The sequence below is a fragment of the Musca domestica genome, unplaced genomic scaffold (genome assembly GCF_030504385.1).
Source record: "Musca domestica strain aabys unplaced genomic scaffold, Musca_domestica.polishedcontigs.V.1.1 9, whole genome shotgun sequence".
In the NCBI taxonomy this organism is placed as follows: domain Eukaryota; kingdom Metazoa; phylum Arthropoda; class Insecta; order Diptera; family Muscidae; genus Musca; species Musca domestica.
Window position 1 is genome coordinate 22,828,335 of NW_026712435.1, and position 27,747 is coordinate 22,856,081.

General features: G+C 33.9%; 2 protein-coding genes across 4 annotated transcripts; both read right to left on the reverse strand.

The window, feature by feature from the left end:
- Window positions 1–238: 238 nt before the first annotated feature.
- On the reverse strand, window positions 239–12,621 carry LOC131806939 (FH2 domain-containing protein 1-like). The gene is made up of 9 exons (XM_059131878.1): window positions 11,896–12,621; window positions 11,254–11,359; window positions 9,151–9,803; window positions 6,155–6,349; window positions 5,953–6,053; window positions 3,980–4,229; window positions 3,518–3,885; window positions 1,033–1,167; window positions 239–965 (listed from the first exon to the last, which is right to left on the reverse strand). The coding sequence occupies exons 1-9, from the start codon at window positions 11,934–11,936 to the stop codon at window positions 259–261; spliced, it is 2,556 nt and encodes an 851-aa protein (XP_058987861.1). The 5' UTR covers window positions 11,937–12,621; the 3' UTR covers window positions 239–258.
- A 2,412-nt stretch (window positions 12,622–15,033) lies between these two features.
- Window positions 15,034–26,710, reverse strand: LOC131806888 (probable serine/threonine-protein kinase DDB_G0282963). Of its 3 annotated transcripts, none has more exons than XM_059131730.1 (5): window positions 26,354–26,506; window positions 22,331–22,704; window positions 21,932–22,258; window positions 19,337–19,357; window positions 15,034–19,279 (listed from the first exon to the last, which is right to left on the reverse strand). In XM_059131730.1, the coding sequence occupies exons 1-5, from the start codon at window positions 26,449–26,451 to the stop codon at window positions 15,294–15,296; spliced, it is 4,806 nt and encodes a 1,601-aa protein (XP_058987713.1). In that variant the 5' UTR covers window positions 26,452–26,506; the 3' UTR covers window positions 15,034–15,293. The 3 variants fall into 3 exon arrangements, with proteins under 3 accessions (XP_058987713.1, XP_058987714.1, XP_058987712.1); XM_059131731.1 differs by lacking the exon at window positions 26,354–26,506 and adding exons at window positions 26,520–26,603; window positions 26,667–26,710 and having other exon boundaries at window positions 15,035–19,357; XM_059131729.1 differs by having other exon boundaries at window positions 15,035–19,357.
- Window positions 26,711–27,747: the final 1,037 nt, after the last annotated feature.

Sequence of the window (27,747 nt, forward strand, 5' to 3'; positions counted from 1 at the left end):
AATTGGAGTTAAGGCCATATTTGCAGTCAATAACATAAATGTAATTTGAAATTCAAAGAAAGTTAAATAAAAAACAATTCATTTTATTGCCAAATTGTTGTCAAGAGTATTCTTTTTGTCCGACCTTATATAGGCCTTATTAAAGACAATCAGACTGTCAAAATGACTAAATTTCAAAATTTAAAACTATGTTATATGCCTGAAAATTAAAAAATATCTGATGTAATTAAGTTTAAAAATTTGATGTTATTTTGAAATTTATTTCCCAAAGCCAATTTTTTTTACAATTGAGGTAAATATGCGTTTTGGAAAAGATGACTTGCCCTCAATTTGCGTCATTTTAGCCATATCATCTGATTCATTCTGAGACTTTTTCGATTCATTTATTTCCTCTATTTTGGAGTTCGGCATTTCGGAAGGTGTTGAATTAAATGCATGCTTTTGGTTCATATTTGTTTCCTCACTTGCTTGCTCAGTTACCGACGACTCGTTTGATGTATCTTTCAGCGAGCTGTAATTGATTTTTTTTCTTGTTTGCAGCGTTAATTTAGGTGTTTGAGTTTTTTCATTATCTGTTTTGCTGGCAATATTTTCAAAAAACTTCTTTCTATCTGCAAAAATGTCCTTATCCTTAGTAATGGGTCCCTTTGGAATTGAGTGTCGTAATAGTTTTTCTCGTGGTATATCCCATAGACTGTTCTTTTTAGGTACTGGTTTTAATTTCCGAATAATTTCTTGCAATTTTGCCTCGTTTACTGGCATTACATGGACACCGATTTCTTCGCATTTTGATATAGCTGATTTATCCTTAGCTGCGCTGGGCAAATTTGTCACACTACCTGAGTTATGCTGCTGTGAAATATCCGAATAATGTCGAATTTTACTTGAAACACTTTTCTGCAATACTTCCTTGTTTGACTTGAATTTATCAACTGCAGATTCTTTTTTCGACTTTTGCAAAGAACCTAAAAATATTTTTTTTATTTATCGAAATAAAATAAAATAAAATTCGAAGTTGGGGTTAATACTCACTTATCTTTTCAGCTGTATTAGTTTTCAATGTCACCCTGTTACTTTGTTCAGATTCTATTGCCTCTCTTATGAAACCTTTGCTTCTTGCAACTTTTACAGTTTCAAAGCGATTGTGAATATTAATATTTGATTTTCCTGAAAATATTATAATAATTTTTATTATATGTCGTTTTGTTTGTGAAAAGAACTGTTGTATGGAATAATGGGAAAAAATTCTGATCAATCTTTGATTGAGTATAACATATGTAATATGTAATAAAATAAAAACCAACAAAGAAAGTCTTAAAATCGGGCGGGCCGTCTTTATGATACCCTACACCACTTTTCACATTTAGTAGAGCTTCGCATGATAAATACATGTTTTTATGGAGATTTTTTTAGAACTAAATCATACCATTTATGATTATAGTTATAACCTAAAGTCCAAAGAAGCTTATATATTAAAGGATTATCCTCCTCTAAATCGGTCTACTAAATTTGCCGAGGCATTCGTGCCTTTTCAATTCGGACTTGTACTACCCATTTGGTGCACAATTAACTAGAAATCGGAAAAATATATATATGTCCATATCTGACTCGATCTCGATAAATTTGGGCGTAATATGCACTATATATATATATATATATATATATATATATATATATATATATATATATATATATATATATATTATATATATATATATATATATATATATATATATATATATATATATATATATATATATATATATATATATATATATATATATATATATATATATATATATATATATATATATATATATATATATATATATATATATATATATATAGCATATTACGCCTGTGGAAAACAAATATAACAAATCGGATGAACATTATATATGAAAGCTATAGCTACATCTGAATCGATTTTCACCAAATTTTACATAGTTGTTTCTAGACTCAATTTGGTCGTAAGTGCCAAATTCCATCCCATTTGGGCTTATAAAAGCAAATCGGACGAAGATTTATATGGGAGCTACATCCAATTCTGAACCGATCTCGATAAAATTTAGCAAAGGTATTTTGAACTATAGTACAGCTGATATGGCTGCAGAGGACAAAAATAACAAATCGGATGAACAATTATATAGGAGCTATAGATATATATGAACCGATTTCGATCAAATCTGGCATACTCCATTCCAGGTTAATTTGGTCGTATGTGCAAAATTTGGGCTGATATTACACGTTTGGGGCACAATAAAAGGAAAATCGGACGAAGATATACAAGGTGAGACAGCTGTTAAAATTATTCCAGTGACAGCTCATTATATTGTTTACAAGAGCACAAAAGCATTTTGGTGAGAATTTTCCACAAAAAAAGTTATTCGTGATGGAATTCAAGCGTGATAGTGTGATGTCTTTATATTTGGCTGCAAAACCACAAGTGGCTATCGTTAGAGCACTCCAGCATTTGAATGTAAATAAATCTTGTGTGTCTCGTACCATCGCTCGTTATCGATACTGTGATACTGGTAACGTAGACTGACGTCAAGGAAGTGGACGGAAGAAAACAGCAACATTAGCAGAAATGGTTCGAAAAGAAAACAAGTGACTTGATCGAAACCCGCGTCGCAGTTGCCGAAAAATGGCTCGTGAGTTGAACATATCGCAATATTCCATTCAGCAAATATTGAAAAATGAGCTCGGGGTAAAGCCATTGAAATTTAAAACTTACACCGCAACAGAAAGAAAATAGACTCAAAAGAGCTAAAGAGTTGCTTCGCTTGGCCGAAAATGGTGAGCTGCTGAATTTGGTTTTCTCCGATGAGAAAACATTCGTTGTCCAGCAGTTTGTAAACAAACAAAATGATCGTGTTTACTTGCCAAAGAGGTCAGCAGAAAATGTGCACTTAGATTGGCCACCAGAACTCAAGCGCCGGCCATGGTGATGGTGTGGGCCGCCATAACAGCTGATGGTCGCTCTCCGCTCATATTAATCGACCGTTGCATCAGAATAAATGCCGAATATTATCTCGAAAATATTCTGGAGGACGTATTAAAGCCTTGGCCACTCAAACATTTTGGCCTCAGACCTTAAACATTCCAACAGGACTCAGAACCATCGCACTCAGCACGCGCCACCAAGAATGGTTACAAAATGAGGTTCCTCGCTTCATTTCCAGCTCACAATGGTCACCAAAATCTTCGGATACCAATCCGTTGGACTATTGTGTCTGGAGTATTTTGGAAAGCACTAAAAAATACCAAAGTGTCGATCACCTTAAACAAGCGCTTCGCCGGGAATGGGCCAAAATACCGCAGAGCAAGATTGGGGCAGCGTGTGGTTTCATTGGCCTTTTGAAGGCCATAATTCGTGCCCAAGGAGAACAAATCGAACAAATCTAAACTTATTCTAATTTTTTTTATCTCACCCTGGATTATTTTTGTAATTTTTGAATGCACCTTCATATCCCAATTCAGTTTTCACTTTCGCATTGACATGCAATTTTCTTACCTTTCGATGGGGTTGCTATTGTTCCATACGATTGCTTCTGCTTACTTATGGTGTTGGTTTCAATGATTTCGAGTTCCGTTTCGGCACGTTTCAAATCCCATAGAAATTTTTCAAAAATTTTAAAACAGTCCTTCAATTTGAATGTGGACGAGGGTTCACAAAAGAATGTAGCTAGCTTGATACGTATATCTTCTACGTCTTTTAAAGTCTCTTTCAAATTTTGGATTTGAGCTTCATCATTTTCTAATGATTTTAACATCTGCCCATTCATGTCCAACATGGTGTTTGGTAATTCAAGTCGTGATTTAAGGCTTTGCAAAAGACTATCAAATTTTTTAATATCGACGGGTATTTGTTCTAGATTTATTCTGCAAAGAAAGGGTGTAATTAACATAAAAAAACAGCAAAAATATCGGCCGATAACTCATATATTTGAGTTCTTCAATCTTTCCCTAAACTTACTTATCAGTTTCATGCAAATTTCGAAATTCGTTCAATGACTGTAATAGATATGGCTGCGTTCTCTTTATTTGATCAACCATAAAATGTAAGAAATTCATGTGGACGGTGTTAGCTCGTGTTTGACTTAGTTTCGGCAAAGACGACAACTTAATACCAATGGCATTTCCACCAAATTTTCCCGAATTTAAAAAGTTTCCCACCAACACTATTGTGTACAAGATTTCATGCAAACCCTTGTTATTTAGAAGTTCTAGAATTAAAAGGAAAAAAAAAAACAAGTTAAGAAGTATCGGTCGGTTGTGCCAACAGATGTCTACCGTCAGCCAATGTTTGATTATTAAAATATATTTTAACTTCTGCTACGATTATACGAATTGTTCACCCTCTATGGAGTAGGTTCCGAAGCAATGGACCAAATTTGTCCTTTCCGTATCGGACCTACATAAATATGATATAACTGTACGTGAGGTACCAAATATAGACGACCGAAGTATTCCATTTTCACAGTTCATCTGATACAAATAAAAATACAGGTAGGGGAAAATTACAAGAAAATCGAACATTTATATACAATTTTATGGATTTTTATCAAAAATTCCGATCAATTCCGTATTCATCCCAGGTTTTTAGTTGAGAGAAATATTTAGCAAGTTGTAAAGAATCGCCGACTTGTTTCGCAAGTTATGACAGATAAAAGTATTGAAAATTGTGACGCTTTGTGTGTGAGGTACCAGAAGTGGTTCGCAGATATATATCATCTTCACAACAGATCTTGTGTTAGCAAAAATGTTTGAATGTATGAAATTTGAACAGAGTTGGATGCTTATTTGGCTTTCTTTGAGCGTTTTGTTTTTCAAAACCTATGTGTGGCAGCTGCCAGAAGAAATGTTCCGATTTCTACCATCTTGATAACAGATCTTGTGTTGATGGAAATATTGAGATGCACCAAGTCTGGAATGAAATCGGATCTTAATTTAGCGTTTTATAAGCTTAATGGATATTCAAAATGTTGACCCTTTTTGGGGGAGATACCAGAAGGAGTGGACCGATATATCCCGTCTTCACAGCAGATCTTGTGTTAGTAGAAAAAATGGGATGTGTGAAATATGAAGAGAACCGGATGCTTATTTCGGATTTTATAATCCTTTTGGTTATTCAAAACGTTGAGCCTTTGGGGGGGAGGTACCAGAAGGAGTAGACCGGTATAATCCATCTTGGGTTAATAATAATATTATGATGTATGTAATTGGAAGACAATCGGACTCATACATCACATTTTATAAGAGCTAAAATTATTTAAAATTTTGACCCTTTGTGGAGGAGGTACCAGAAAGAGTGGACCGATATATCCCATCTTCACAGCAGATCTTGTGTTTGTAGAAATAATGGGATGTGTGAAATATGAAGAGAACCGGATGCTTTTTTCGGATTTTTAATTGTTTTGATTATTAAAAATTTTGACCCTTTGTGGGGGAGGTACCCGAAGAAATGGACCAATCTCAACTATCTTTATAACAGATCTTGTGTTGATAAAAAATATTGAGATGTGCCAAGTCTGAATGGATTCGGATAATAATTTTGCATTTTATGAGCTTCATGAATATTCAAAATTTTGACCCTTTGTGGGGGAGGTACCAAAAGGAGTAGACCGATATATTCCATCTTCACACCTGACCTTGGTTTTATAAAAAATATAGTGATTTGTGTAGATTGAAGCCAATCGTAGTATTTCATTACGTTTTATAAGAGTTATAATTATAAAAATGTTGACCCTTTGTGGGGGAGTTACAGGGTTCTAGAAACACGTTTAAATACAAAATCTCTGCCAGGGTTAACCCAGATAATTGATCAGACACATTACATTTATTTGGTTTTATGTAGACAAATTTATTGCGAGCAATCGCCAGGTTAGAGATTTTGTAGATAAACATACGCAAAAGCAGATATTTTAATCGGTGTCCAGATTATCTTACCATTGGCCGCTTGTATCACAATTTTCATTGAATCTTGCAATTGTGTAAAATTTTCGTTGAAATCTTCCTTAAATGCCATGCATTCTAGGCGAAGTTTATAACTGAAATTGAGAAATAAATTATTTTAATAAACTTTTAGTTTACAAAATTATACAAGCACTAATTAGACCCTAGACCCTAGGTAAAAATTTGGTGCACTCACTCAGGAATTTCGATTAGTTTAATTAAGAAGATTTCCGCACGAACTAAGTGATTTCGGTTGCCAGCGAACGTTCTAAGTATATCCAGCTCATCCATTTCGGACAAAAGTCTTAATAGACGTTTGATTTTCTCCATACCCATGACTTGGTGTCTGCAGCTACGAACAAGTTCTATAATTTCATCATCAGTTTTCAAGCTGGAATAAGAATAATATAAGATAAAATAATACTATTAAGGCTAAAAGGGATCAAAGCTTAAATCGTGACTTCGGCTCAAAACACCACTTGTAGCTGACAATAGTGTTGTTTTTTATACCCTCTGCATACATAGTATGGTGGGTATACTAAGTTCTTCATTCCGTTTGTAAAAACTCAATATTTAAGGAGTTATGGCCATTTTAAAATATGCATTAATTCATGCCAAAAAAAGTGATCACAAATAATAGCTAAAAATGCAGAAAACTTAAGATTTAAGGAGTAATGGCCATTTTAAAATATGCAATTATTCATGCCAAAAAAAGTGATCACAAATAATAGCTAAAAACGCCGAAAACTCAATATTTAAGGAGTTATGGCCATTTTAAAATATGTAGTTATTCATGCCTAAAAAAGTGATCATAAATAAAAGCTAAAATATGCAATTATTCATGCCTAAAAAAGTGATCACAAAAAATAGCTAAAAACCCCGAAAACTCAATATTTGAGGAATTATGGCCATTTTAAAATATGCAATTATCACAAATAATAGCTAAAAACGCCGAAAACTCAATATTTAAGGAGTTATGGCCATTTTAAAACATGTAGTTATTCATGCCTAAAAAAGTGATCACAAAAAATAGCTAAAAACGCCGAAAACTCAATATTTAAGGAATTATGGCCATTTTAAAATATGCAATTATTCATGCCTAAAAAAGTGATCACAAATAGTAGCTAAAAACGCCGAAAACTCAATATTTAAGGAGTTATATCCATTTTAAAATATGCAGTTATTCATGCCTAAAAATGTGGTTACAAATAATAGCTAAAAACGCCGAAAACTCAATATTTAAGGAGTTATGGCCATTTTAAAATATGCATTAATTTATGCCTAAAAAAGTGATCACAAATAATAGCTAAAAATGCCGAAAACTTAATATTTAAGGAGTTATGGCCATTTTAAAATATGCAATTATTCATGCCTAAAAATGTGGTCACAAATAATAGCTAAAAACACCGAAAATCAATATTTGAGGAGTTATGGCCATTTTAAAATATGCAATTATTCATGCCTAAAAAAGTGATAACAAATAATAGCTAAAAACGTAGAAAACTCAATATTTAAGGAGTTATATCCATTTTAAAATATGCAATTATTCATGCCTAAAAATGTGGTTACAAATAATAGCTAAAAACGCCGAAAACTCAATATTTAAGGTGTTATGCCCATTTTAAAATATGCAATTATTCATGCCTAAAAAGTGATCACAAATAATAGCTAAAAACGTTGAAAACTCAATATTTAAGGAGTTATGGCCATTTTAAAATATGCATTAATTCATGCCAAGCATTTAAATTCACTTCTGCATTTAAATGTGAATAAATCTTTTGTGTCTCGTACCATCGCTCGTTACCGATACTGTGATACTGGTAACGTAGTCCGACGTCAAGGAAGTGGACGGAAGAAAACAGCAATTTTATCAGAAATGGTTCGAAAAGTAAAGAAGCGATTTGATCGAAACCCGCGTCGCAGTGGCCGAAAACTGGCTAGTGAGCAGAACATATTGCAATATTCCATTCGGCAAATATTGAAAAATGAGCATTGAAATTCCAACAAGTTAAAAAACAGTAAGTTCGACCGGGTCGGGTATTCAAACCCTCCACCATTTGGAACGAATTTGGAAATAAAATCATTACAAAATTCTGTTAAAAATACCAAATATAGCCGTTATATTGGTGTCTGTACGACGTGGGCCTACATAGGCATTGTTTGTCATAAGTCATTACCATATTCGAATTCGAAACTTGAAATACGTTGAATAATGTAGCTAAAATCATCAAAATATCGTATATAGGGAGGTACCGTTATATCGGAGCTGTGTGAAGAATTGGGCCTGCATAGACAATTTTCTGTCACAGACTGTAGTTCTCATTACGAACTCTAAATACATAGTTTCAAACAATTCCGGTGAATAATGATGCTAGAATCAACAAAGTACTGAATATTTGGAGGTACCGTTATATGGGAGCTATATGAAGACGTGGACCTGCACAGACAATTTTATGTCTTAGGCTGTAGTATCCATTACGAACTTCAAATACCAAATTTTAAACAATTTCGGTTAATAATGTCGCTAAAATAATCAAAATACCGAATATCGGGAGGTACTGTTATATGGGGGCTATATGAAGACGTGGGCCTACATGGCCCATTTACGAACTTAACTTGCCTACCGGAAGAATAAACATTCCTCCTGGTTTTACCTATTTCGAGGGTTTTGGTTATATTTTCGAATCGATAGAACCATCAACCAATCATGGGACTATTATAAACAGTTGAAGTATACTGTTTAATAAATATGCTATATTATTTGGGTTTCCAACTCTCAAATTAAAACCTCTGGCTGGAAAAAAGGATCAGGTTTTTTGAAACACTATAAATCGCCCGGTACGTGAACCCAGATTGGCATTTTTGAAATGCATATTTATTGCTCTTTAGTCGAGTCATCATCTATACTAAAACTTGTGCCACTTATGTGAGCCAGATGTGAGAATTATTATGCTTTAAAAACTATGCGTTAAACTACAGACCGGCAACGCGGTCTGGGCCAGCTAGTAATAATATAACATGTGGCAAATTATATTTCAACAAAATAATTTTACTCAACAATTAATACAATTTAGAAATTACGCACGAAGTTGCGTAATTATATTGTCAATGTTGAAAATTATTCAATAATTATCATTGTAATTTTCACTTTTTTCATTTTTTTCACTTTTTCGACGTAACCAAAGTACTTACCCCTTAAATTGTTCGAGGAATATTTCAACGAGAAAACTATGCTGATCATTTAGTAATTTCAATTTTGTTGAATGCGGTTTGATTGTTGATCTATCCAGAGTATTTGTGGTCATTGGTAATGGAACAGAGAATAATGATTCTGCTTTATGCCATTCAATTGGAAGTCGAAAAGATTTCTTGTGTTTATTGGCCATGGTAGTCCAGATGTTTTTCTGGCCCAGCACCGTTTGAGGCGCTACTATATCCCAATATAATGACTTCATTTTTAAGTTCGGATTCGGTGGACTCTGTTGCGGTAGCAATTCCTCAATTTCAGAAGAAATACTGTCAGGACGCGGCGAAGGATTGTTGCTATTTGGAGATGGTGGAGGCGGTGGTGGTGCTGGTGATATGTGAGGAATGACAGGTTTTGTTCCGTGACTCGCTCCAATTATCAACGATTCCGTGGACAACGATGTGTGCATTGAGATCGACTGTATGCTTTTACTATTCGTTTCTAAATTCATATCCTGATTCAGATCATTATGGATTTGCCGATTTACCACTGTTTGGATAATTTCTTCGATTTCTTTCCATATTGAATCACCTCCAGCTTGAGTCTGGAGCAGTTGAAGCAATGTGAACAAGGTTGATAAATGTTCACTGCTTTCAAGCTGTAAAAAAATGTTTTCATGGTCATGTTATATAAATGCAGGTGCCTGACGATTTGTTGTAAAGTGTAAATTTTATGACCAACAAAAATGAAATTAAAAACGAGTAGAAAAGCTGTAAGTTCGGCCGGGCCGAACTTTGAATACCCTCCACCATTTGGTACAAATTTGGCAATTTTCAAAAAAATAAAATCCGTTAAAAATTCTGTTAAAATCTTAAAAATACCGAATGTAATCGTATATTAGGGTCTATACGACGACGTGGACCTGCATAGGAAACTTTTGTCATAAGTTATTACAGTATTCAAATGCGAAAATTGAAAAAAAATCTGTTTATAATTTAGCTTAAATCATCAAAATTCCGAATATAGGGAGGTACCATGGGGGCTATATGAAGATGTGGACTTGCACAGACAAATTTTTGTAATAGGCTGTAGCATCCATTACGAACTTCAAATACAAATTTTGAAATAATTCCGGTAAATAATGTCACTAAATGCATCAAAATACCGAATATCGGGAGGTGCCGTTATATAGGGGCTATAATGGGCTCTAATGTTTCCGTTACCCTAAGGTGGAGGGTATTAAAAGTTTGGCCCGGCCGGTGTTTTTTACTTGTTTTTTATTAAAACCATTTTAAGAATAAGGAAAAATATCAAATAAATAAAGACAACTTGTTGCAGGACTGTATTTTTGCAGTTTTACGGAGCTTTTCTACCTCCTTATTATACCATTACTTGTTCAAAGTCCACATAAAGGTGAGAATGCATAAAACACTTTTTTGAATAGCTTAAGTCATCGGCTGCCTTCTTCGTAGAGGAACAATGCAGTTTCAGGTTGGCTTAGTTCGATTTTGGAAAGATCAAAGGAATGTAGGGCCAAAAACGAATTAAACCAACCTAAAGGTGCAAGTACATAACAAGCTTGAAGTCATGGCTAGGCATATTAATGTCAAATTATAATGGAAAACGACGGCAGGATTTTGGTGCGGCTCTGTAATTCCTTTATGAAATGTCACAAAATATGCCTAGCCAAGACTTCAAGATTTTTATGTACCTAGACCCTAAGACTTCTTTATTTCTCTACGAAGAAGCCACCCGATGACTTAAGCCAGTCAGAGAAGCGTTTTATGTATTCTCACGTTAAGTCATCGGCTGGCTTCTTCGTAGAGGAACAAAGGATTTTTAGGTTCTCTTAGTTCGATATTGGCCCTACGCTCCTTTGTTCTTTTCTGAAAAAGCCAGACCATGATTTAAGCCAGTCAAAAATCATTGAATACGGGCAGGACAGGCCAAATACGAAGATACCAGCCAAAGACATAGATCAGTCAAAAAAGCCTCCTATGTGTTCTCACCTTCAAGCCAGTCGAAAAAGCTTTTTATGTATTTACAATTTAACTTATATTCTTATACCAAGTACCAAGTATTCCAAGTACTTGGTACAAAAAACTTACCCTTTTAATAAGTTCATTGGCAAGTCCAATACATGAATTGGAATTAATTTGGCTGTGGATCAGTTGTAAACCATCCTGTTCATCCAAGTCAACTGCTGTAATTGTTCTGATGAAATAAAATTAATTTTTTGGGTATTAATTTGATAGTTTTATATTCGAAAAGGATAATGAAGCATTGCAAGTAATTGATCCCAGGTAGATCCGAAGTACATGAACACTTTGAAAGACGACTTCGAATTGCAAACATTACACGGTATCTGGTAACAATTGGTTCCAAATTCTACCGGATGCTGTCTGTTTACTTTACTCAAAAGTCGAATGGAGAGAAATATTTTGACAGTTGTGTTTCTGAAAGTGACTTTCAAAATTTTAATTTAAATTCTTGTTTATTTCAATAATTTTGTTTTTAACTATTTAGAGAATCGCACTATTAATCACATTAGCAAAATTTAATATACACATTAAAAACTGGGTTTCGTAGGGCTCTTTGCTATACTACCGCCACAATATAAACGTAACGATGTTTAATTTTTTTAGATCACTATAATTCACAAAAGTTTTTTTTTATTAATTATTATCATTCCTAAATTTATATTCATATAGCTTATTTATATTATTATATAGCTAATTTATATAGCTTACATATTTGGCGGATTTATTGTATTATTATTAATTTGTTTCATTTCGATTATTTTGCAATACAAATTTTTTTCCAAAAAGATTAACTTGATTTTATCAATGTTTGCGTTATGAATGAGCTGGATGTTTATACACTTAAAATCAAATACAAAATTTGCTGAATTTTCAGAGTAATATCATGTTGGTCTCAAATACCTGCGGTTTTCAAAAGAAAAGTTATTTATACAAACTATGGAGAAAAAAAATTAATTTATTGTGGTCTATATACAAATATGGAGATTGTCTAACTTGTGGGTACAAATTACTAGAAAATAATTATAAGAATGTATTTATCTAAAATTATCAAAACACGTCTTTATACCAAAAAAACCAAAGAATTATTCATAGTGTAAGAATATAAGTTGTTTTACAACTTTATGGAACGAAACAAATATACATGGTGAAAAGTAATCATGGTAGAAGAATATAGGTCATGTCAAATGTAAAAATGTTTGAGTTTTGCCTTGTAAGGGCGAAGATCATATGTTTTTATGATTTATGTGTTTGTTTTCTCTTTCGAGACGAGCTTAATGATCTGAAATTTGCAGTGAATGTTTTATCAAAAAAATTTTTATACGACGCAAATCGGAGGTTGTTATAATATGCATTTTCAACAATTTTTACAAATTTTAATAATTTTTCATTCAACATTTTCAATTTCAAAATTGGTTTGACAGTTTATTATCCCAGCAGCTGTGTCGATGCGACTACCTGTATTCTTTTACCATGAAAGTAATATAAACGTCAACTGAAAATCAGGATTTATTGTTTAGATTTACGAACTCTACGCGATCTCAAATGTCAATTCCATAGCGTATGCGTCAAATAATATCCACCAGATTTAGAATACAATTTACGTGACGTATACTCCATAGAATTGGCATTTGAAATCGAGTGGATAACAGCCGGATTTATTTTAGTCCCGTTGCGGAATCTACATACTGACGAAAAGTATTAAAGTAGAAAATACATAAAACGCCTTTTCATGGGTTTAAGTCATCGGCTGGCTTCTTCGTAAAATAATAAAAGAGTTTTAGGTTGACTTAGTTCAATATTGGCCTATAAACTATACTTGTTCACCCTAATCCTTTGTTCTTTTTCAAAGAAGCAAGCAGAGGACTTAATCTAGTCAAAAAATCAGTCTATGTATTCTCACCTTTAATACGGTCATGGTAGAAGAATACAGGTAAATGCAACAACGCAACTTTGATATGTCATAATTTTTTAAATGTATTGTCAAAAATAAATAGACTTTTATAGAGTTTCTTATACGACGCAAATCGGACCTCATTATCTTACGTATTTTTCAACAAAGTTTACAAATTTCAATAATTGATCGTTCAACATTTTCAATTTCAAAATCGGATTGACAGTTCCTTATCCCAGCAGCTGTGACGATACCATACACTCCAAAGTCGCAATTGTTTCCGCCAAGGAGTTGTTTACATTTTGCATTCGGACCAGGGATGCCAACTGCTCCGACGTAAAAATCGCTACAAATATTTTTTTTAAATATCACCATAGATCTCTACTGACTAAGACAAACAAACACTATAAAAATTTCTAAAAAGGGCAAAAATAATCATTCGTTGAAATTTCAACAAAGTCAAATCAAAATAGTTTATTGTCAAATTGTTGTTACAAGTAGTCTTCTTGTCCAAACTTATATGGGCTTAGGTCCGTTATTTTTTATTTTTGCTTTAAAAGTTATGACAATAAACAAGTTTGCGTAAAAATCGCTACAACCACTATACATACAAACCTTAAACAGTGGTTTTTATGCTTCAAAAATCATGCGTCAATCAAAAGTAGCGGGAAAAACTCTAAATTGGCATCTCTGATTCGGACAATAATTATAATACATTGGAACATGCATTCACCAATGTAAAAAGGTCATCAATGTAAAAAAGGTCAGAAGGTCACCAATGTAAAAAAATGCAATAGTTTCGTTCTGTATTTTCTCGAAGTATGAAACAAATGCAATATTTAGATAAAGAGACTTGTTGTTTATTTCGTACTGCTTTTGTAGGTGAGTGAAAATACAGCAGGACACAGCATTGAAAATAAATCCGATCAATATGTAACTCGATTCGAAAGTTCGAACAAGTCGAAAGTTGTATTCGATCCGAATTTAAACTGTTACTATGTAACAGTTTCTGATCGAGTGAAAAGTGCTGTAACTAAATGGATTTATTTTGGCAGTACTTTCGATTGTATTATTCAAAATTGGTAGCATTTTCTTCGTAAGATATCGAAAATATAAAAAAAAAGAAAACAGGCAAAACTAAAAAATTAGAAACAATTACGATTCACCCGCCTCATCTGATCTAGTAAAAAGTGCTGTAACTAAATGGATTTATTTTGGCAGTACTTTCGATTGTATTATTCAAAATTGGTAGCATTTTCTTCGTAAAATATCGAAAATATAAAAAATGGATTCGTTTGCTGCCTTTAACCAACTGTGAATGTTCCGTCATAGAATTGAGTATTGTCTGAAATTGGCTTTGCTTTGTATCACCACCAAAGCCATCATGGAAAGCAGGATATATTCAATTATTCATTCCGTTTGTAACACCTCTTAGAATTTGTCGTAGAACCCTTAAAAAGTAAGTCGATTCAAATATATCTGCCCTCATATAACGTCAAAGTCATCGGCTTCGGAAGTGATCAGAGTACCCTAGGGCCAAAATCGAACTAAGTCAACCTAATACTGCCGATGACTTAGCCAGCCAAATAAGCGCTTTATGTACTCCCACCTTATCGCCTGGCTTCTTCCTTAAGACAGACAAGTTAAAAAACTTTATATGCAGTGCTTCATATTAGCATTTAGGTGAGAATACATAAAACGCTTTTTTGATTGCCTACGTCATCGGCTGACTCCTTCGTAGAGAAACAAAGAAGTTTTAGGTTGACTTAGATCGATTTTAGTCCTACACTCCTTCGTTCTTTTCCGAAGAAGTCAGTCAATAATTTAAGCCAGTCAAAAAAGTGCTTTATGTATTCTGACCTTTAAAGCAATCGCATAATTTCTGAACTTCCTGCTGCAATAAGTTTAAGATTTTGACTTAGAATTAATGAATAGTAAGTTATTTATAAGTTTCGTTTGTTTATTTGTTTACTCTTTGATTACAAGTTTTATTCCAGAGCTATATTTCCGGACTTAAAAATGTAGGAAACATAACAAAATGGAGGAAACATAAAACAAAGTTGAATTCTCGTATAAATTTAAGTATAATTATAATTTTATAGTAATTTGTATAATAACATAAAAATAGTTTCATTTTGTACAAATTTATTAAAATATAATAAATTTATTATTAAGTTTAATTAACTTGTTCTGCCGTTAAAGCTATTATAGCCCATTATTTCTGTATCTTCTTTATTAGAGTCGAAGTTGTGTTACGTTTAGAACTAAATGAACTACGAATTGAACTTGCCGAAGAGCGTCTTGTCGGTTCTAAGGATCCTTTGACATTGCTGCAGTTTTCTCTCAAAGAAAGTCTGCGATTACTTAGCAATTCAGAGCCAGATTTTGGAAATGAAGAACTGAGGTTAGCACTACGGCCTGTTTTTGGTTCTGCAGCAGTTTTCTGGACGTTAACAGTAACATTTCCGAGATTACTTTCATTTGAGGGGGTGCGAGTAGTTGAAGTGGTTACAGATTTTGCAGAGGAAAGTTGGCCATTAGGGGGTCGAAGAACTGAGGTTGTTTTATTTTTCATTTCTGGCATAGCATTGGAGGAAATATTGGTGACCGAATGTCGTTTCTTGCTTAAGGACTGAGGTCTTATTGAAGCACTATTGGATTGAATGGAAGTTTTTATATCAGATTTGGAGTTTTGACTATTACACGCACTTCCATTTGATGTCTTTAAAAATCGGACACTTTGGTTAGTGTTGTTAATGTAGGCTTTGGCTGAACTACTACTAGAAGTACGAGATGAACGAAAACTGCTACGACTTGGTATTTGTGATGTTGCCCTCAATTCAGGTTGGGAACTTTTATCTTTAACTTGGCCGTCGTTTCTCATTAATGATGTAGCATTACTTTTTTTGTTAATTATTTGAGGTGTTTTTGCCGCTATTATTTGCTTATCTCTTTCTCTCACTTCATTTAACAATTTTGGGGGTTTTTCGCTTGCGGGCTTTCTTAATCCTAGTTTTTGTGCTACATTCGTGGAGAACTTCTTTAATGTCGATATTTTGTTTATTGGGGTAGATTCAGAATTGTTTAGATCACGCTTTGATTCAATGGCGTTGGATGGCGTAGGAAGTTTCTCATTTTTCTGTTTTCTTGAAAATATATTCAGTTTTTTACGTTCGTCGGTTCTTGTTGGAGCAGCCACAGTAGTCTTAGATGAAACTAATTTGTCGGAAGTTTTCTTTGCTGACTTCGATATCACAATACTGGCTGCATATTCAGGCTTAGTTGGTATTTGTGCAGTCGTGTTTTGTATTGAAGAAGTTTTGAGTTTTAAGTGTTTATCAATATCTTTGGATTTTTTATTTACATCTGAAAATATTTTTAAACCCAGTTTTTTGGGAGAGCTTTTAATAATTTCTTTGTGTTGAGGCTCGGAGTTTACTAGATTTTCTGTTACCTCATTATTTACTGTTTCATTATGATCTACGTCCAAGGACGAAACACCGAGGGGAGGAATATTAGATTTATTGTGAATGACATCCTGTTCGACATTTTGAGTCCCATACTCTGCATTTTTTAGATAATGTTTTGAGTTTTTGACAGTAGAGGGCGTTGGAAGTTTCTCATTTTTCTGTTTTCCTGAAAATATATTCAGTTTTCTACGTTCGTCGGATCTTGTTGGAGCAGCTACAGTAGTCTTAGATAAAACTAATTTGTAGGAAGTTTTCTTTGCTAACTTCGATATCGCATTACTGGCTGCATGTTCAGGCTTAGTTGGTAATTGTGCAGTAGTGTTTTGTATTGAAGAAGTTTTGAGCTTGAAGTGTTTGTCAATATCTTTGGATTTTTTATTTACATCTGCAAACGGGTTTAAACCCGGTTTATTGAGAGAGCTTTTGACACTTTCTTTGTGCGTGAGCTTAGTATTGTCTAGATTTACTGTTACCTCATTATTTACTGTTTCTTTGTCATTTACATTCAAAGACGAAACTTCGAGGGAAGAAATATTAGATTTATTTTGAATGACTTTCTGTTCGACATTTTGAGTCCCATACTCTGCATTTTTAAGATCATGTTTTGAATTTTTGACAGTAGAGGGTGTTGGCAGTTTCTCATTTTTCTGTTTTCTTGAAAATATATTCAGTTTTCTACGTTCATTGGTTCTTGTTGGAGCATCAACAGTAGTGTTAGATGAAACTAATTCGTCGGAATTTTTCTTTCCTAGCTTTGATACTGCAATACTGGCTGCGTGTTCAGACTTAGTCGGCATTTGTGCAGTTGTGTTAGGTATTACAGAAGTTTTCAGTTTTAAGTGTTTATCATCTGTAACATTTTTTAAAACCAATTTATTGGGAGGGGTTTCTTTCTGCGTGGGCGTAAAATGGTCTAGATTTACTGCTTGGTTGAATTGTTTAGTGCTATAATCAGTTTTAAATATGTTATCACAAGCATGATATTCTGGGAGTTTTTTTCCAGACAATACCTCATTGTTTAATTTTTCTTCGTCAAGGGGAGAAATATTAGATATACCGTGAATAATATACGGTCCTACATTTTGAGTCCCAATCACTTTCATCTGTAATGTTTGTAAATGTTCAGAAATGATATCAAACATGGAGTTGATATCTTCATTTTTCGTCATAGCATCTTGGTTTTTGTCATTTGAAAACAATAACTCCTTTTCCACATTTTCTTTAGCATTTATTTGTTCGGCATTCGTCATAAATTCAACTTTATTGGATTTTGTAATGTCTTCAAGATCACGTGAGTTCTGTTTCATTATTTCTTTTGATTGTATTTGGCTTTGATCACAGTTATGTTGAAGATGCACTTCTTTGGATTTTAACAAATTGTTCTTATTCTCTGTGGGATTCTTCGGATTTTGTTTTCCGTTCGATTCTGGCTTAGATTCCACCTCCGGAAAATTAATATAATTTTCTTTATTATCTGAGAGGGCTTTCAAATTTATTTCTTCAATTAGATGATAACCTTCCGATTTGGGCGTCAACATCTTTAATTCATCATTGTCTGCATTGTTCAACCCAGGAGTGACGTTTTTTAAATTTTCCGTATGTAAATGTTTCAATGGTCCACCATCCTTGAGGCAGGTTTTATTCAAATTTTCTGCATGGATTTGTTGGGGATTTTCTTTACATGTGGTTTGTTCTTCGCTATAAATATCTCGTTTATCCGAAAAAGATGTCTTATCACAACCAGCCAGAGTTTTTAAAATATCATTTTCGACTTTATTTGATTTCAAACGTTTTACATCAGATGTTTGGATAATATTTGCAACAGAAATTTCACCACTATCATTTTGCTCTCGATTATCTTCTAAATTTGTTGCACTGTTGCACTGGTAGGACAATGTTGTCGTTGATTTGATCTCAGATTCACAATGTTTTTTAACACCATTTGGTGTATCCAATTTATTTCCAGAACTTATTGCGTCGTTTTTTAGAGCGTATAATGTTTGAATATAGCTCTCGTTAAGGCAATCTTGATCCTTTGAACTGTTTTTCCTTTCGGCGACTTCAGAAATTAAAGAATTTGATTTCATCGCGGATTCTGGTACATTGGGTGCTTCTATGTCCCCTCCAGGAATATTTTCAAGAGTCGAATTTTCCTCTTTATTACCTTCAATTAATATTGGAGCTCCATTTACAATATGATAGTCCTCATTATTCAAACGTTGTTCATTCGTAGTAATACATGGTATTTTTTGCATGTCTGTTCCCTGACATTTCTCAGCTTCCTTTTCTACATTATTTCGAAAAACATTATCATTAAAGAAAATATTTTCCGCATTTCTTTCGCTCATCGTTCGCAATCTTTGTCTGTGATCATCCCATATATAATTCGGTACAACGGTTGGTGTTCTTAGGTGTTTTAAAGTCTCCTGAATATCACGCTCATTAATAGATGTGCAACGTTTTACCATTCGTGCAGCAAGAGCCACCGATTTGAAGGAAAAACGTTTCTCACATTCTGTATTACCAACAACGGCCGACATTGACCTTTCTTCTGTTTGTGAAATCGGCCGAATTTTTAGTGGCGGAATAATTTTCAATCTTCTTGTTCTTTGCGCCACAGTCTCGTGTTGAATATTAGTGTTTCCATCCTTATTTTCCAAGTCTTTTTTCTTTATGTGTGGTGTATTTTCTTGCGCTAAAGATGGTGCCACATTACCCATATTTTCGATAACTGAATTTTGATAGTTTTTAAGGGGACTATTCAAGTCAGAGGCCGTTATACATTTACCTTCTGGCAAAGGTTCAAGATCTGCAAAAAGAAAAAAAAAATGGAATATATATTTATAAGCAACAACCAAGGCACGTATAAAATATCAAAAGCGATGGGGCTTTATCGACACTGAGTGTCTCGTTGTAATATAATCAAGAGACCAAATAAGAGTTGAATTTTTGCTATTACTTTGGAAGTTAAATTATGTTGCATCATCAGTCAGATCAGTTTAACAGGTCATGTAAATCGCAATTAAAAACTACAATTGAGGTCAAAAACAAGTAAAATAGTATCAGTCGGTTTTGCCGACAAATTTATACCCCAGATTTATATTCAAACTGTTGACGCTTGATGGGGGAGGTTCCAAAGCAGTTGACCAATATTGACCAATTCGTATCTGACCTAAGACTGATATAAATATTACAACATATCAGATTTGGACTATACCGACTACTTCTTATACTATGCAAATTTGCGTCAGGTGACATATATAGCGGACCGAAGTATTCCATTTCCGTACTTCATCTAATACAGATAAAAATATTGATATGTGCACAATTTGAAGGAAATCGAACATTTATATCCAATTCTATGAGAAATCATAAATTCCATATTCATCTGAATCGTTGACTTGTTTCGCAAGACATAAAAGTATTGAAAATTGTGACCCTTTGTGACTGAGGTACCAGAATCTATATCATCTTCACAACAAATCTTGTGTTAGCAAAAATTTTGTATGTGTGAAATTTGAAGAGAGATCGATGCTTATTTCGCTTTCTTTGAGCGATTTGTTTTTCAAAATCTAATACCCTATGTGGGGGAGGTACCAAAAGAAATGTTCCGATTCCTTCCATCTTTATAACAGATCTTGTGTTGATGGAAATATTGGGATGTACCAAGTCTGAAATGGAATCAGATGTTAATTTCGCGTTTTTTTTTCGAGTTTAAAGGATTTTCAAAATGTCTACCTTTTGTGGGGTAGGCATCAGAAGGAGTGAACAGATATATCCCATCTTCACTGCAGATCTTGTGTTAGCAGAAATAATGGGATGTGTCAAATGTAAAAAGAACCGGTTGTCTATTTCGAATTTTATAATCGTTTTGGTTCTTCAAAATGTGGCGAAAATACCAGAAGGAATGGTCCTATCTCTACCATCTTTACAAAAAGATCTTGTTTCGATAGGTGGGAGGGAGGTACCAGAAGAAGTGGACCGATATACTCAATCTTCACACCAGACGTTTGTAACACTTCGAAATATACATTTTAGAGCCCACAAAGTATATATATTCTTGATCAGCATAAAATTCGATGTCGATTTAGCGAGGTCCGTCCGTCTATCCGTCTGTGGAAACTGCTACAGCTTTCGAACGAAATGAAGTAGATTGATAACATTTTACTGAATTGTATATTATGTCTGCAGGACTTTTGGTATTGAAAATGGGCCATGTAGGTCCACGTTTTGGTATAGCCCCCATATAATGGTACCTCACGATATTCGGCATTTTAATGATTTTAGCGACATTATTCACCGAAATTGTTTCAAATTTGGTATTCAAAGTTCGAAATTGATACTACAATCTAAGACAAAAAATTGTCTGTGCAGATCCACGTCTTCGTATAGCCCCCATATAACGGTACCTCCAAATATTCAGTACTTTGTGGATTTTAGCGCCAATATTCACCGAAATTGTTTCAAATTTGGTATTTAATGTTCGTAATGGATGCTACACCCTATGACAGGAGATTGTCTGTTCATGACTACGTCTTCGTATAGCTCCCATATAACGGTACCTCCCGATATTCGGTACGTTGTTGATTTTAGCGACATTATTCACCGGAATTATTTCAAATTTGGTATTTAAAGTTTGTATTGAATATTACAGCCTATGACAGGGGATTGTCTGTTCAAGCCACGTCTTCTTATAGCCCCCATATAACGGTACCTCCCGATATTCGGTATTTTAATGATTTTATGATGATGATGATTATTCGCCGATTTTGTTTTAAGTTTCTCATTTAAATATTGTGATGGCTTATGACAAAAGTTACCTATGCAGGTTCATGTCGTCGTATAGACCCTAAAATAACAGCTACATTCGGTTTTTTAAGATTTTAATTGTATTGTTTTTGAGAATTGCCAAATTCGTTCCAAATGGTGAAGGGTGTTCAAAGTTCGGCCCGGCCGAACTTACAGCCTTTATACTTGTTTGTGTTGTTTTTATTGTACTCTTACGGACTCTGTCCCCTGGTATTCGTCTATTACTCTCTATTAATTTGGAGCTTGTTTTTATTTAGCTACACCCATTAGTAGTTCAGAAATCATGCTGTTTTACAAACGATTCAGATTCATTTGTGCCTCAAAGAATTTTGTTTGTTTGTAAAATGTTCGGATACACTGCGTAGTTGCGGTGATTCGAAGCCGGAATCCGAAATAAACCCAAACTGTCTGCATGTTACTTGCATGTGTAAAGACCGGATAAAGAATGGGAAAAGCAGGTGTAGAGTAATTGTCAAAAACACTGGCATTTTTAATAGATACATGCAAACTGAACTTAATTTCTTTTTCCCCGAAGAAACACACAGTTAATATACAGTTTGCATAAGCTACTTACCAAATACGAACTGCGATGAATTAGGTCTCTCTTTGACATCTGAAATGGTAATTTTTTCATTAACCTTAGCATCTGCTGCATGATCTGGAACACTTTGTTCTTCTTTCCTTAAAGCTGTCGTCTCACATTCATCACTAGATGTGGAGGTTCTCGAATTCCTTCGTCCATTGTCGCGGCTTTTTCGTCTGCGACCCTTTCCACAATCTTGCAAACTTTTACTAAAATAATCCATTAGTTCATCATCATTCATTGTTGAATGATTATTATTCATTTCTTTCGAGTTACTAATCACATTTTGGCAATCATGAAGTCTGGGACGTTTGTGTTCTAAAACGATGCATCATTTTTTCATTAAACGCATTGTTCAAAAATATGTGCAAAGAATTTTTTTTAATTTACCCATTTTCGACATCTGCTGCTCCTGTTTTTGCTTTTGTCTTTGTAATGTTTGTTTCTCCAACTGTAACCGTCTTTCATTGTCTTTGCGGGACTTGAGAAACGTCTCACAAAAAGAGTGAAAAATTCGAAAACATTCATCCAAGCGAAATTTTTGTACATCTTCACAAAAGAAATTGGCCGCTTTCACACGTATCTCATCGACTTGGATCATTCGATTCTTCAACTCGTAAACTTTTTGCTTTGCACTCATTAAAAACGACATTAGTTCACTTTTTGTATTGCCTTCGAAATTTGCATTCGATATTTGATTCTCAATTGTTTTCAGTTCTTTGTCCATTTCAGTAATATCGCTAGATATCTGATCAATATTAATGCTACGGATAGAAATAGAGTGAAATATAACAACGTTTAAATATATACCTTTTACCTGTTTTCGACTTTTTTGGATATAATACTTTTATACGATTGAATTCGAAGTTGCTTGAAATCAAAATACATACACTGTGGACCAAGGGGAAATTAAGGTGAGAATAAAATGTAGTGAAAACCCGGAATTGTAACAGAATGTGTTTAAAATTAAAAACAAAGTGTAAAGCTGGGAATACATAAAGCGCTTATTTGGCTGGCTTAAGTCATCGGCTGGCTTCTTCGGAAATGAACAAAGGAGCCTAGGGCCAAAATCGAACTAGGTCAACCTAAAACTCCTTTGTTCATCTACGAAGAAGCCAGCCGATGACGTAAGCCAGCCAAATATGCGCTTTATGTGTTTCCACCCTAACAATGTCATTCTCGCACAACAAATATTGCGTAATTATCAAGAAGAAGAAAACAGAAACATGTAGTCCCTTGCTGTTCTTTGGCGTGAGTGGACAACATTTTTTATTTGGCACAAAGAATAGAAATGTACGAATTTGTAAAAAATGTGTTTTTTGCTAACATTGATAAATATTTTATCGTTTGTTCCCAAAATTGAATTCCGATATTGATCTCGTCATAAAAAAGGTATAAAATTGTTTCACTGTAGCAAAAAAAGTACTCTCTCGAAGGAAGTAGGTTTGTTTTAGAAAACGACGGAACGAATTAGAGGACGATGAGACCCTATTTCGGAAAAACATAGATCCCAACAATACGTTGTCAGTTCAACCCAAGAATCATCATAACATAAAAACTGGCTCGATATCATTACCTCACGCACAGTTGTGCGGCATCCTGTTGCCTATCATTATCATTGGCAAATGAGAATACCTTGTTAATTTTACCATAATTATAAGAGTGTTCATTTACTCGATAGTTTGTACAATTTTTTATTGGAAATTGTTCATTTAGCCAAAAGTCCAGTATGTGAAAGCGAAATGAGAGAGATATTTTGACGTTTGTGTTACTGAGAATTTGCAAATTCTTACTTGGAAAATTTCCCCAGTAAAAATTATCCAGTGACATCAGCTGTTCAATAAACAGTTGTTTTGTAACAAACAAACAAATTTAATCAAACATTTTTTTTTTTTGAAAAAATAAGCCGTTAAGTTTGTTAAGAACAGTGGAAAAGGAAAATGTAAGTAAGGATAAAAAATAAATATATTAAGTTTGTCATTCCGTTTGTATGTCGAATATACGTTTTAAACCCCACAAAGTATATATATTCTTCACCAGCATAAAATTCTATGTCGATTTAGCGATGTCCGTCCGTCTGTGGAAGTCACTCTAGCTTCCCAACAAAATGAACTATGTTGATAAAATTTTACTCAAATGTGCATTATGTCTGCAGGACTTTTGGTATTGAAAATGGGTGATGTAGATCCAGGTTTTAGTTTAGCCCCCCCAAGTAACGGTACACCCCCAATATTTGGTATTTTGATTATTTTAGGGGCTTTATTCACCGGAATTGTTATAAATTTGGTATTTGAAGCTTGCAATGGGTACTATAGCCTATGACAGAGAAAATTGCATGTACAGGTATTTCCCATATATAACGGTACCTCCCGATATTCGGTATTTTCATGATTTAGCGACATTATTCACCGGAATTGTTTCAAATTTGGTGTTTGAAGTTGGTAATAAATACTACAACCTAAGACAGAAAATTATCTTTGTAGGTACACTTCTTTGTATATCCCCCATATAACGGTACCTCCCGATATTCGGTATTTTCATGTCGCTACATTATTCACCGGAATTGTTTCAAATTTGTTATATGAAGTTCGTAATGGATACTACAGCCTATGACAGATAATTGTCTGCGCAGGTCCATGTCTTTGTATAACCCCAATATTACGGTACCTCCCTATATTCGGAAATTTGATGATTTTAGCTACATATTCACCGATTTTTTATTCAAGTTTCGCATTTGAATATTGTAATGGTTTATGGTAAAAGTTGCCTATGCAGGTCCTCGTCGTTGTATAGATCCTAATATAACGGCTACATTCGGTATTTTTAAGATTTCAACAGAATTTTTAACGGATTTTATTTTTTAGAAAATTGCCAAAATCGTTCCAAATGGTGTAGGGTATTCAAAAATCGGCCGGCCGAACTTACTTTTTTTCCATTATTTTTTTAATGAAAATATAAAAACTTATAAACTGCTTCAAAATATTTCCGCTGTTAATAGGTGTGTCTGGTTACCCTAAAATTTGTAACAATTGTTACAAATTGTTACTGGAAGTCGTCTGTTAACCCGAAAGTTCTGCAAAAGAGAGCGGTTGGAGAGAGAGAGAGAGAGGGAGAGTTTGACAGTTCTTTCAGTGAGAGTTTGCAAATTCTTGCTGGACAAATTTCTCCTTGCAACTCTTCTTCTTCTCATTTATCGACATTCAATCAGATGTTTTCTATTGTTTGTTTAACTATTTTGTGCTTTTAATTTGAAAATAGTTTTTTGGAATTTGAAAGACTAATTGTTTTTGGGGAACAACTTTAAAATGTGGAAAACGTAAATACTAATATGTAATAAGGAAATAAAAGACTATTTCCAACATTTTTAGACAATCGCCATTAGCAACACATTTAAAGGATTCCGGGGAACACATAAAATCTATCTTTCTTTTATTGCTCATATTTGTATTTTATTGCTAATTTTCTTTTTATTTATAAAACTTTTAGAATTGGTGGTGCTTCCTTTCTTTTAATTCTTTTAATGGGGGGACAAATTGGTTTGTTTTGACAAAATAGCTGATTAGTTGCAAGCTTCTGCAGGAATATCGTCTGTCTTTCTTTTGCATTTTCCTTGCAAAAGAGAATAAAACTACTTTACTCTCTCAGAGAGATTTGCTGGACAATTCCTGCAGGAAAAGTAACCAGACACCCCTAATATGTTAGCCAAATCATCGATAGATCAGCTGTTATTTAACACGTGTTTTCCGAGATGCTGTTCGTTTACTTTATTAAATGTTACTGGGAAAATAAACGAACGGACTTTTGGACAACAAATATGCAAATCTTATGCTAGGAACACAATTGGAGCGAACGACGAATTTTTTCGCGGCGTATGTTCGTCGTCAAAAATAAAACACATATGTGTATATGGAAGTGCACACAATCACGGCACCGGCGAAAATTTCGTCGGTCGCCGCGAACTCAATTAGCTTTATTTCTATTTCATACGCCGGCGACCGGCGAACAAAACAGTACAAGGTGGCCATACTTGTACGAATTTTATGTGTTTTAGTAAATAAAGTTACTTTTTACTTTAAAATTTGTTATGGTCACTCTACTATCTGTTACTCGTATAAAAAAAAAAACATAATTAATTTGTTTATTTATTTGTGTACTTGCGCCTGAGTGAAGATGGATATCAGTGAATTTATAATAGAGAAGATGGACATAAGTGAAATTATAATAGAGAACGTAAAGAATTATGTGTTCTTGTATAATTCATTGTAGTCAACAAATGAGCAAAGAGTAAACAACTTCATCAGCTGTTTTATAATTTCGTCGGTATTGTGTTCCATACGACGAATTTTCGCGGCTCATTTTGTCGCCGCGTAGGGCGAAATTCGTCGTTCGCACCAATTGTGTTCCTAGCATTACCCTGAAACATTTTCCAAACATTTGAAATCTTCCGTAAAAAGTAAAAGTTCTGGCTTTAACTTTTCAATTTGTAATGCCACAAAATGTATAAAACTCATTCCCGGTTTGTTGGTACGTATTCCGCTCAATTGGGTAAGAAAGTTAAGTTTAACTCCAGCTGCATTACCGGCATATCCTCCAGAATTTAAAAAATTTCCAGCAAGTACCACGTAGTAAATCACATCACGTATTTTTTCATTATTAATTAGATCTGTGAAAATAGAAGTGAAGTTATTTTAGCATATTGTTGGTAGATGGAATATAAGGCGTTTACTTTGTCCATTATCGATTATGGCACATATTACTGGCTCGAGGTATGTAACATTAGCTGCAAACTCCTCCTTTAAAAGCATGCATTCAATCCATAACTTGTAGCTAAAATTACATTACAAACAATCTCATATTTGTTTAATAAAATAATTATCTAAGGTTTATTTAAAACTAAAGCTACGTGTTTTACAATACCAATTGTCTCCAATTTTTTCGATATCTAGTAATACAAGAAATTAAAGGTGAGAATGCATAAAAGGCTCATCGGCCGACTTCTTCGGAAAGAACAAAGGAGCACAGGGCCAAAATCGAACTAATTCAAAATAAAACTCCATTGTTCCTCTACGAAGAAGCAAGCCGATGACTAAGACAGTCAAAAAAGCGTTTTATGTATTCTGACCTGTAGGTTGCCTTAGTTCAATAGTAGAAGAATGCAAGTAGATGCATCAACGCTTGAGAACACTGATGTCAGACATTTTTTAAATGTTTTTTGTTTTTCAAAAATAAATAGATTTGTATATGTTTTCCTATACGACGCTAATCGGAGGTTGCAATGATATCCAGCTTTTACCAATATTTACAAATTTCAATAATTTTTCATTAACAAATTTAAATGACAAATTGGTTTGACAGTTCATTGTCCCAGCAGCTGTGTCAATGCGACTGCCTGTATTCTTCTACCATGGTTCAATTCCTTTGTTAGAACACGTTTAGACTATTAAATCCACTTGATGCATTCAGCGTATACGTCACGTAAGTCGCATTGTAGAAGAATATAGGTAGATGCATCAACGCTTGGGAACATTGATATGTCAACATTTTTAAAATGTCTTATCAAAAATAAGTATATTTTTAAATATTTTCTTATGCGATGTAAATCGGTGGTTGTTATAATATGAATTTTTCAACAATTTGTACAAATTTCAATAATTTTTAATTCAACTTTTTCAATTCCAAGATCGGTTTGACAGTTCATTGTCCCAGCAGCTGTGTCGATGCGACTACCTGTATTCTTCTACCATGGTAAGTCGTATTCATAAGTACCGTGGTTATTATTTGACGCGTACGCTATGGAATTGACATTT